Source organism: Linderina pennispora (genome assembly GCF_002104995.1).
Source record: "Linderina pennispora strain ATCC 12442 chromosome Unknown DL89scaffold_97, whole genome shotgun sequence".
Taxonomy (NCBI): Eukaryota; Fungi; Kickxellomycota; class Kickxellomycetes; order Kickxellales; family Kickxellaceae; genus Linderina; species Linderina pennispora.
The window spans coordinates 24,023-35,811 of NW_024468345.1; the positions used below are offsets into that span (position 1 = coordinate 24,023).

At 57.6% G+C, this 11,789-nt stretch overlaps 2 protein-coding genes across 2 annotated transcripts; one reads left to right on the forward strand and one right to left on the reverse strand.

Annotated features, from left to right (window-relative positions):
* Window positions 1-8,920: 8,920 nt before the first annotated feature.
* On the forward strand, window positions 8,921-9,391 carry DL89DRAFT_262428 (uncharacterized protein; the record flags this gene model as incomplete). The annotated part of the gene is made up of 1 exon (XM_040885868.1): window positions 8,921-9,391. One exon carries the CDS (start codon window positions 8,921-8,923, stop codon window positions 9,389-9,391), a length of 471 nt encoding a protein of 156 aa, XP_040739246.1.
* A 2,153-nt stretch (window positions 9,392-11,544) lies between these two features.
* Window positions 11,545-11,775, reverse strand: DL89DRAFT_297429 (uncharacterized protein; the record flags this gene model as incomplete). The annotated part of the gene is made up of 1 exon (XM_040890748.1): window positions 11,545-11,775. A coding segment is annotated over one exon (231 nt), but the record flags the coding sequence as incomplete, so codon positions are not given.
* Window positions 11,776-11,789: the final 14 nt, after the last annotated feature.

The following is an 11,789-nucleotide window of genomic DNA, read 5'->3' on the forward strand; positions in this document are numbered from 1 at the left end:
CAATCCGCATCATCGTCCATACTGTACAAGGGTAGCTTGCTCAGATAGCTAGCAGATCATTCTATGGCTGGGCTCTTTCTGTCTACTAGCAAAGCAATGCAAACTAACTAATAGGTGGGCAACGCTATATCCCTCAGTTGCTGCTTTAAATTGGCGCGTCCCATTCTCGGGAATAGAGCCAGACAGCAAACTGCTCAGCAGGCTTCACATCGGATTTTGCTTACAACCTACCACATCATCGAAGCGACAGTGAAAGATGTGATCAGATCACCGGATCGGGCCGTTTCCAAAAAAGCTGGTCTGCCTGCATTTTTAGCCTGCAGAAATCTCAGCTCTTTTCAATTCAGAACAATACTTTGCCTAGGCTAAATTAAAGAAAATGGCACCCAAGGGAAACGGCGGGAAAGTCGACAGAGAGGAGACACTAAAGGCAGTGGTTCTGGCGGACTCGTTTGACCAGCTCTTCCAGCCGCTGTCGCTGAACAAGCCCCGGTGCCTGCTACCGCTGTGCAATGTGCCCATGATTGAGTACACGCTCGAGTTCTTGTCTTCCTCAGGCGTGGACGAAGCGTACATCGTGTGCCAAGCGTATCCAGATAAACTCAAGGCATATATCCGGCAGTCCAAGTGGGCGCGCGGATACTCGCCCATGAAGGTGGTGACCAAGGTGGTGCAGGGGGCAAACTCGGTTGGTGACGCACTGCGCGAAATCGACGGCAGCTCGATTATTCGGAGCGACTTTATTCTGTGCACAGGCGTTGTTGTGTCGAACATGGATCTGTCGGGTCTTGTTAATGCGCATATGGCTAACAAGCAGAAGGATCGGGACCAGATCATGACCATGCTGCTGCAGGAGGCATCGCCTAGCCATCGTCTGCACGACAAGAGCGACGAATCAGTGTATGTGATGGACCCGAGCAGCAACAAGCTGCTGGCAATCCACTCGTCGCCGACACTGCCGCGGCAGAACTTTATGCGTATCCAGACGGAGGTCATCACTCAGCATGATGAGGTCGAGTTGCGCATGGACCTGGCCGACACGCGTGTTGCTATCTGTTCGCTGGAAGCCCTGGCGCTGTTCACTGAGAACTTTGACTACCAGACAATGCGTCGTGACTTTGTGCACGGCATCCTGACCTCGGATCTGCTGAGCTCAACCATATACGCGCATATTCTGTCGGGTTCCAGCTGCGTGCTGTCGGAGGCTACTGCTGCCAACGCCAGCAGCGGGCCAGCTGCTTCTGGCGGCTGGTCGGGTGCCCCTGGCGCTGCGGCCGGCGGGGCTGGCGACGGCGACGACTTGTACGAAGACGGAATCATGCTTTTGGACCACAACGGGTACGCTGCCGGCATCGCCGACACGGCAGCCTACGATGCGATTAGCCGCGATCTGATCGGGCGGTGGGCCTACCCGCTGTGCCCCGACAGCAACCCGGTCGACGGGCCGTCGTACACGTACCACCGCGGCGCAGTCTACAAGGCATCGTCGGTGTTCCTTGGGCGCGAGAGCCGCGTTGAGCATCACGTCGTGCTGGGTCCGAACTCGTATGTGGCAGACTTCGCTACGGTCTCGGACTCTGTGCTTGGCGTGTCGTGCCGCATTGACGAGGGCGCAGTGGTGCGCGGTTCATACCTGTTTGCCGGTTCCACTATCGGCAAGAATTCGGTAGTCGAGCGTGCCATGCTCGGCGAGCGCGTCACTGTGCTGGACAATGTCGTGATTGAGCGCGGCTGTATTATCGGCGACGATGTGACGATCGGACCGAACGTGCGGATCAAGGCGTTCACGCGCATTGCCCGCCGCAAGCCGCTAGCCAGCGAGAGCTTCGACGACAGCGACTTTAGCGATTCCGAGGTGGAGATCTCGTCCGACGAAGAGGACGACGAGGACCTCGATGATGCCAGCGCCCACCAGTCGGATGCCGCACTGGCTGGTACTGTGGGGAAGCCGGCGGATTCGGCGACCAGTGAGGCATACGACACGCATATCCTCGGCGAGCGTGGTATCGGATTCGTGTGGGAGGCCAATGCTGCCGACTCTGATGACTGGGACGAGGACGACGACGCCGAGGAGGACCCGCGCAACGCGCACCTGCATTGGATCGGCTCGCGGTACAGCGACACGGTTCTGACTGCATCTGAGCTGCGCGACGCACCGCCGTCCGAGGACGAGGTGTCCGACTCGGAGTCAGATATCCTGGAGCTCGACAACACCGATGCCCTGGCATCTGATCTGGCGGGCGTGCACCTGGGGCAGCCGAGCTCCAGCAAGTCGCGCGCCATGCAGGAGGACTTTAGGCGCGAGCTCGAGCTCACGCTCGACCGCTCGCTGTCCGAGAACCACGCGGTGGAGGTGACAGCGCTGGAGATGAACACGCTGCGCATGGCGTTCGACGGGAACCTCGACGAGATGCGGCGCATTGTGGTCGAGAAGGTGCTGCTTCTGGCCGACTTCTCGGCGCTGGCCAGCTCGCTGAAGAAGGTGCTGCAAAAGTGGGGCGACCTGATCAAGCGCAACATTTACTCAAACAGCGACCAGGTCAATGTTGTTGACATTGTCGAGCGCCATTGCGCGCTGTCTGAGGCTGTGCCAGATGACAAGCGTGCCAAGCTGTTTGCGTTGTTTGTCAAGTTCCTGTACGAGCTTGATGTCATTGAGGATCTGACTGTGCTGGCGTGGAACCACAAGGCAGGGAGGGCTGGGCCCGAGGCAGTCAGCGAGGAGCTGGTTCAGGTCATCCAGCCGCTGGTCGAGTGGCTCGAGGAGTCTGAGGACGAGTCCGAAGAGGACGACGACGAGGACGACGAGAGCGAGGAGGAGTGAGACATTATTCTTCTTTTATGATAGGGAACAACAGATAGAAAAACAAAACAAAAACAGAGCTGGTTTAGATGTGGAAGGAGGTATAGTGAGGAGAGAAAGAGAAGAGTGAGGGATGTTGTAGTGCGGGTGGTGGTGTGGGGTGGTGGTAGAGTAAAGAGGGTGAGGTGGTGGAGCAGGGTTACATTAACATAGCGGGTCAGATAGGGCGTGTGGCATGGAGGGGTTAGATAAGAACAAGCTCCAGGGTCCACGTGCGCCTGCACCACAGCTTGAGGTTAATTTGGTGTTCATTGTCGCCAGCATTGACATCCTCGCCCTCCCACCAGCACTTGCGCGCAGGCTTCTTGTAGAACAGCAGCAGCTTCTGGGCTGCAATCATCCTGGCCTGGTCGGCAGTCTCGTCCAGCGGCACACTCAGCAGACTGGTGACGGTGGTGCGGCTCGGCTCTATGCGGCGGCAGCCCCAGCGCGAGTCGCGCGCAAAGCCCGCCAAGCACAGCATGTCAATGAGCTGCTGCTCAATGACCGACGCCGACTGCAGCGCCTGGGTGTGCTCACTGGCGCCCTCGTGGTGGGTGCGCGCGCGCCAGCTCTCGAGATTGCGCTGCATGGTGCGCTCCAGCGGCTCAAACACGCTGTCGTCCTCGACCAGCAGCTCGGCGCACCTTGTCTTGGCCATGTCCAGCGTGAAGCCCTCGACGTTGCTGATATCGCCCGACGTGCGGCCGCTCTCGGGAATCACAAAATAGTCCAGCTCCTCGCGCAGCACCACCAGTGGGCTGCGGTCCGAGTACACGGCCGTGCGCAGTGTGCGTGCGGGCGCCCCGGCATTTGCCACAAACCGCATGTAGTTTAGCACGGCCGACGACGACGTGCTCTGAGTGTTGGCGTGCGAGCCGCTTGAGAACGACGACATCGAGTCGTTCGGCACTGCTGCCTCGGCGGGCTCCGCCGCAGGCGCTGCTGCCTCGGCGCTGTCCTGCGGCGCCTGCTGTGGCTGCTGCTCGGTGTTGTCGTCAGCAAGCAGGTCGAACTCGAGCATGGTCGAGTATGCGTGCAGGATGTACTCGAGCATGTCCGGGTCAAAGTCCACCCATGCGTGCTCGGCCTCATCGTCGCTGGTTGCCGCCGGGTCGCGGTAGTACGGGTAGTCGTTGTAGCCGCGGATAAGCGACACTAGCCCATTCGGGAACATGGTGCTGAGGAGCGAGTCCGGTAGGTGGTTGATGGTTTCGCGGTCAAGCACGAACCGCCGCCCGCGCACGTTCAGCGTCACGCGCGTCGGCCAGTACTCGCTGAGCGAGTCGCCGCTGGGCCGCGGGAAGGCTGTGTTCTGCGACACCGACGTGATTGGCGAGCCAGACATTTATGTGTAGAGGAGGAAAATAAAAGGCGTGCTGAAATTACTGAGGAGAAAAGCAAAAAAAAAAATACGTGACAATCTTGTCCCAGTCTTCGCTTTCATATCCACTTCTGTGACTACCACAGCCATTTTCGCCTCTTATTTCCAAAAACCGCCCCTTTTCTCTTTCGTCCACAATGTCGGGGAGCTCCGCTGCAGAAATCGTGTCCAAATTGGCCGCCGACTACATAGATGAGACTCCGCAGAAGCTGAAGCTCATTGACTCGTACATGGTCTTCTGCGTTGTCACCGGCCTGGTGCAGTTCCTGTACTGTGTGCTGGTCGGCACTTTCCCTTACAACGCGTTCCTGGCCGGCTTCGGATCCGCTGTCGCATGCTTTGTCTTCGCCGCCAACCTGCGCATCAAAACCAACCCAAAGAACGCCGCCCAGTTCTCGGGCTCGCCTCAAGGGTACCGTATCTCTCCCCCGCACACGCTCCCCCTATGTGCATGCACAGCTTGTATGGCTAACACTCTCATTTTTGCTCTTGTAGCGCGTTCGCTGAGTTTGTATTCTGCCACATTCTCTTGCATTTCGTCGTCGCCAACTTCCTTGGCTAAAGGGGAAGCCCACGTCGCCTTCTCGCCATTTATTCTTCTTTCCAATAAAGCGCATGTCTCTTCAAACCACAAACTCAGCCATGTCGCCTGCATCAACAACGTACGTCCGTGTATACTCGTCGTACGTCACATACCGACAGTTGCGCACAGTGATCTGCCTTCCAGGCTCAAACGCCATGCTGCCGAACGTGAGCTGGGGGAATTCAATGCTGGCCGAGTACTTTTGCCCGGCCTCGTCGGTGCCGGTCACACGCACCGCCGATTTCTGGCTTGCTGCTCCCTCAACCGTCTGCTCAACAGACCCCTGCACATCGACCTCCTGGCCCTTGTCGACATGGCGCAGCTCATCCACACACAGCACGCCACGCTCCAAGTACTCGCATTGGCTGCCCACTGCCGGATCGACCGTGCGTGGCTGCGCATGACTCGACGCATTGAAGTTCAGCCGTAGAAGCTGCTCGTCTGTGCCCCGCCACCCGTCCCGGCTCCTTGGTTGCCGCTGCGGGGCAGCTGACACCGTCAGTCCGGTCATGACAAACCGCGCACCTTCAGGGAAATCAGAAGGCTGCAGGTTGCGCGACCCCCATACCGTGACCATAGCTTGCTTATTCTGCCGGGCCTCGCCGCCCTTGTACTGGTGCGCTGGGTAGTCGCACACGCGCAGCCGGAAAAATGCCCGCACCTGCCGCGGTGGCTGCTCTTCATAGAGTCGCCTCGCAATCTCCGACTCTTCCTCTGTCCGCCTCTCGAGCACATACTGTTCGAGCCTGCTCTTCTGCTCGTCGGTAAGCTGCCGTCCAGCATCCGACGGGTCTGCGTTCCCGTTCATGACGAATTTGTAGAGTTCTTCGCCGTCAGACTGTACCCCAATGGTTGCAGTGGTATCGCCAGCAACCGGGTTCTGTCGCGACGCCTGCTTGATGCTTTCAGCGATCTCAAGAGCCTTGTTTGCTCGCCAGCCCTCGAATTTGGCGCTCATACGCTGCTCCTCTTTCTCTGACCGCACCACGCGCTTGCCGTCGGGCATGGTCTCCATGTAGAGCACCGGATAGCTGCGCACAATCAGCACATCCAGAGCCGCTCCAATGTACCCACCCTCCTTGGAGATCGCAGACAGCGACATGTACATGGCCTTAGATGCCTGGAACCCAAGCCTGGCGTCCCAGTGAGCACGCCGCACACAGTTTGCACGCAATGGCAACGATGCCCCCTCAGCCTTTGCCGAGAATGGAGGCGCGCCCTCGGTGATTCCACACAGCTTCAGGCCAGCGCAGGCAACTTTATCACCGATCCGCAGCCTGCCTCTGGCCACCGCCCTTGATAGGACAGAGTCGGCTGGCGCCGAAATGCTGTACCAGCCGTCTGTGACCTCCAGAGTCGTCACCGAGTCCTTCTGGCTAATCGACGCGACACAGAGCACCATCAGCTGCTGCGACGATGAGTCCATCTCCAGGACCCGCTTCAATGCCGACCGCTCGCCGCGCACATACTCGCGCTCATACCGGTATAGCAGCCGGTTGATGATGCCCTCTACCGACCAGAACTCGCCTAGCCGGGATGGAAGCCGCCGTGCATAGCTGGCACAGTTCCACACGCACCACCGAAAGTGATTCTGCACCCACTCCTCTGTCACTACATTTGGACTGCATCCACGAGCTAGCAGCACCTGTCTGGCTTCAAACCACCCCCACCCCTGGCCAAACCCGAGCGAAAATCGGTAGATGCGAGCTGCGTCGGCGCTCATACCCAGTACATCGTCGGGGATTCCTTTGGTATCTCCTGTGTTGATCTGGTCAGCGACTGACTGCAGCGTCACCCGTGGTCCAAGGCTGTCGATAATGAACATACAGGGCGGCGGCGGAGGCTGCTTTGTTGTTTGGGCTGATCCACTGGCTGAAGACCGCATCGGATTAGCCGCTCTCGATGTGACCGGTGGCAGCTTAGGCGGTGGTTTGTGCTGGTGATTGAATGTCCCAGGTGGTACCCTCTGCGGGGACGTAAAGTTTTGCGTCGCATACGAGCGGCGGGGCAGGTGTGGTGGATTGTGGAGTCGCTGCAGCTCGCCATTCGCCGATGCCGATCGATCCCTGGCTATGCGCTTTGATGGCGAATTAAACGGAAGCCGAGAAGCCGGCCGCTTCATTGATACCGACTTGAATGTGAGCTGCCGTAAGCCTGACGTCGGTGTTTCAGGTGTGTTTGGTGTCAGTGCTGGTTGTAGCGGCGGTCGTGATCTAGGTGATCTGAATGACAGTTTGCGTGTTGGCGTCTTCAGGGACGCACTCAGCGTGATAGTTGGAGAGCGTCCATCAGACACCAGTGCCCGTCTTGCCGACATGACCTCCTTGCGCGATGGGAACGATGTTGGTGACGCCGCTGTTATTGGACCCGATTCTGCCGATCTTTGCACGGGCGTTACTTGCGACTGAATAGGTGTCGAGACCGGTGTTGGATTTGCTGAATTGCTCATGCTGAGCGTCGAATGCTGCGGTGCGTGGACCCGACTCTGCAGCGTCTTTTGGGGCTTTGAGAACCCGCCTAGCTGGCTGATCCACCGCTGTGCTTCCTCGTCGTCCATGTCCGGTAGCTCTGGCTCTTTGGTATCGCCGGTACCAGCGGTCTCTTTCCCCTTCAGAGCCTTTCCACCCTCAATTCTTGGTTTTGAGAACCCACCACGCTGGCTGATTATCCGCATTGCCTCTTCATCGCACATATCAGGCATTGCTGGCTCATCGACCAGTTTCTCCGGTGCCACTGTTGCCGCCGCTTTTGGCTGGTAGCTGGGGTTAGTGAATCCGCCACACTGTTGAATAATCTGCATGGCTTCCGCATCATTCATGTCTGGCAACTCCTGCTCCTTTTCACTACTATCTACGCTGGGACAGCTCACGGCTGTAGGTGTCGTCAGCGCTGACGACCTGGTAGCAGGCGTAATGGGCTGTGTTTCCGGCTTGCATGCGCTGCCAAACCCGCCATGTGCTTGCACCAGCTTATCGACTTCCTCAGGAGCCATGTCTTCAAGCTCGTTTTCATCCACAGTGTCCTCTCCAGCGCTGCTTGCTGGGTCAGTTCCCAGGGTCTTCACCAGATCGGCCAGCGCGTCTTTGGGCGGGTCAATATCGTCCGCTAGGTCGTCTAGCCCCTCGAATAGGTTCTGTGTGGTGATTCCATCGAGGGCGCAATCAATAAATGCACCCATTTCTGTTTGCTGAGAGGGTGTGGCTGCAGTCGGGACGGTTACTGTGCTGGTTGTCGTGCTCGGCGTACGCTCTGCATCCTTGGCTGGCTCCTCATCGGGCCGGACTAGCAGGTCCACTGTGGATCTGGCCTGTATATCACTCGCCTGGCCTTCCTCGTTCATACACCTTCCAAGAACACGGTCCACGGGTGGACACTCGGATCATCAATGCTCATGGTCGAGGTGTCTGAATTGCTGTGCATTTTTATGTCAAGCAGCTCCTCACCGTCGACCTTGACTTTGAATGCAAGGCTGTCAGCCTCGTTGGTCTGCGCATGAGTCGGCATTCCTTCGTCCAACTGCATTTGCGGACTGCGAAATTGTAAATTTGAGAAAAGGTAGAGAAGAAAGGGGCAAAACTCGCAAAAAGCTGGCTGCGCAGAAATAGCCGATTAGCGGCCGCTAATAAGATTATGAGTGTACGCGTGCAACAGGGCGATCAGAGATGAGCGAGGATCAAGTGGTGGGCAGTGCTGGCAACGTCTCGCTTGTAGCAGCATATTGGAGCAGTGGATGGCACAGCTGTGTGCTGTTGTCCTGGTTCATTATCATATTGCTGTTCTATAGTTGGCAGGCTCTATTTCTTGTGTCAAAATGGCTCTGTTGGCCACAGCCTTAGGGAGCCTCTGATCTATCAGCATGTGGATGTTAGTGTAGGTATCACCTGGCACCATATATGACTTCAGCTATATGTCTTTGCATACCCTGCCAGCAATACAGGCTCTGTTTCCGAGTGCTGAGGCATTCAGCGACGTATCATACATCAACTTGTCATTCAGCATTTTTTTTAGCTGTTATCCATAAATGTCAGCGGAAACCTAATGTTGACCAATCAGGCGATGCTCACCGAGAAAAAATGACAGCAATTTTCTCAGCTTCGTTCTCATTTTTAATATGACCACCACAAAGTCGCGCAGCTTTCCTGTCGATGTCAATGTGACTGCTGCACTTATAGATGACGTGCACACCGACGTCGCCGTTCTTGGATTCGCCAACTGCGTGGTTGTGCTGATCACGCAGCTCGCCTCGGTCGGCAGCATAATCCAAGCAGTGACGTCGCGAGTCTCCTACAACGACGGCGAGTTCGGTGATCTCGTCGAGGTGGATGACGTGCCTGTTGATATCAAGTTTGTGCTGGGCAATGCCAAATGCGTCCAAGGCAGCGTCGCTGTACCAGATCTGCGCCATGCACGTTGCCCAGAGCAGACACAGGCAGAACCCGCTCGACACCCGGCCGCTGGTGCTGGGCATCGGGCTCAAGGTGCCGGCTGGGTTCAACCTGCCGCAACCAGAGGATGGCGACGACGGATCAGCAGCGGACAGCCGCATCTATGCAACTGTGCAGGCGTCGCTGTCGCTGGTTGAAGAATGCCGTGTGTGGTAATGAAGATCGGCAGCGAAGAAAAAGTGCCGTGAGAAAACATCCAGCCAGACGACGTCACCACCAACCGGACTTTGGTCCATTCCGGCCATGATGAAAGCGTGTTTTTTCTCGGACACACAACGCTTGCAACCCCAAGCAAATCCGCTCTCCTCAGCCCGACTGGCTGAATTCCACTTCTTTCTCCACTCTTCCACCAATTTTTTTACAAATTCAGTTTTGTGCTTGAACAATGCCTGTGACAGCTATTGACCCTAACTCGCAAGCGAATCTCGACGAGACCACGACCAGGCACATTCACCTGGACCTCAGCATCGACTTTGACCGCTCCGTGCTGGTTGGTTCGGCGACACTGACTGGATCGGCCCTCAGGGACGATGTTGCGACTTTTACCGTCGATACCAACCACCTTGTGATCAAGGGCGTATCAGTCGACCAGGGCTCGGGCTTTGCCGCCGCCGAGTACACGCTGAGCGAGGCTCACCCCGTGTTTGGCCATGCGCTGAATGTCTCGCTCAAGGACGCCAAGAAGGATGCTGAGTTCAAGGTCAAGATCGAGTACGAGACGACCAAGGAGAGCGCTGGAATTCAAGTGCTGACGCCCGAGCAGACACTGGGCAAAAAGCACCCGTTCCTGTTCACGCAGTGCCAGGCGATCCACGCGCGCAGCCTGCTGCCGTGCCAGGACAGCCCGTCGATCAAGCTGTCGTACTCTGCAGACATCCGCGTGCCCAAGCCGCTGACTGCTCTGATGAGCGCGATCTCGACCAGCTCGCGCGACGACGGTGAGTTCACGGTGTACAGCTTCGAGCAAAAGATCACGATTCCGTCGTACTTGATTGCTATGGCATCGGTAACCTGGCCAAGTCGGATATCAGCGACCGCTGCGCTGTCTGGTCCGAGCCCGAGGGCATCGAGGCGTGCGCATGGGAGTTTGCCGAGATGGAAACGATTGTACAGACGGCTGAGAAGCTGGTGACGCCGTACTCGTGGGGCCGCTACGACCTGCTGATCTTGCCTCCCTCGTTCCCCTACGGCGGCATGGAGAACCCGTGCCTAACGTTTGTGACGCCGACGCTGCTTGCAGGCGGACCGCTCACTGACCGACGTTGTCGCGCACGAAATTGCGCACAGCTGGTCAGGCAACCTGATTACCACTAGCAACTGGGAGCACTTCTGGCTCAACGAGGGCTGGACAACGTTCCTTGAGCGCAAGATCGTTGCTGCGCTGCATGGCGAGGATGCCCGGCAGCTGAGCCACGTGCTCGGATACAAGGCCCTGAAGGCCGACATTGAGCTGCTGGGCGGCGATAACCAGCTGACCGCGCTGGTCCCGAAGCTCGACGACGTGGACCCTGATGACTCGTACTCGCGTGTGCCGTACGAGAAGGGCGCCCTTTTGCTGTACTACCTCGAGCAGCAGCTGGGCCCGGTCGTGTTCCATCACATCACACCATGTACGTGCGCGAATTCGCCGGCCAGTCGATCAACACTGGCGACTTCCACAACTTCATCCTGCGGTATGTGCACCACTACCTGGACCCTACCGATGAGGCGAAGATCGCAGCGATCGACTTTGATGCCTGGTTCACCAAGCGGGAATGCCGCCGGTCGACTTCAAATTCGACGAGGCGCCGCAGCAGGCTGCCTTCGATCTGGCTCGCCGCTGGTGGGACGCCCGTGACGTTGCCGACGCACCACACAAGTTTGATGCTAAGGAGTTCAGCGATATGTCGACGACGCAGAAGGTGATCTTCATCCAGACCCTCAGCGACAAGGGCGAGGTGCCGCACTCGGCTCTGGCTGAGGTCGAGAAGGCCTACGGTCTGTCGGGATCGCGCAACTGCGAGGTGCGCATGGCCTGGCTGTCGATGGCCCTGAAGAACAACTACGAGGCCGAGTTCGACAACGCCGTTCGCATGCTTGGTGAGCAGGGTCGGATGAAGTACACGCGCCCGCTGTACCGCGCCCTGGCCAAGTCGGGCTCCAAGGGCAAGGAGCTGGCCGAGGCGACATTCGCCAAGCACCGCAGCTTCTACCACCCGATCTGCACTCGTCTGGTGGCCAAGGACCTTGGTCTCTAAACATGTTCGTTTCCGTACTCTCTTTAGATACATCAGTGTTTTTCTTGATGTGCTTACAGTAGACGCGACATTTCAAGCATGATATCGTCGATAGAATAGAGGTAGTCGAGGTGCCGGGCGACTATACCAGACAGATCCACATTTGTGATCTTGCGCTGGACCAGTTTGTTGTCTGGGAACAGCTTTTCGGAGTCGACCCCTGTCAGACCGGCCAGGTGCGTGCAGAACGAGCTGGCACGCAGCAAGAAGGCCAGGATCCAGTCCTTGTTCGAGTACCCGACGATGACTCTGCGGGCCA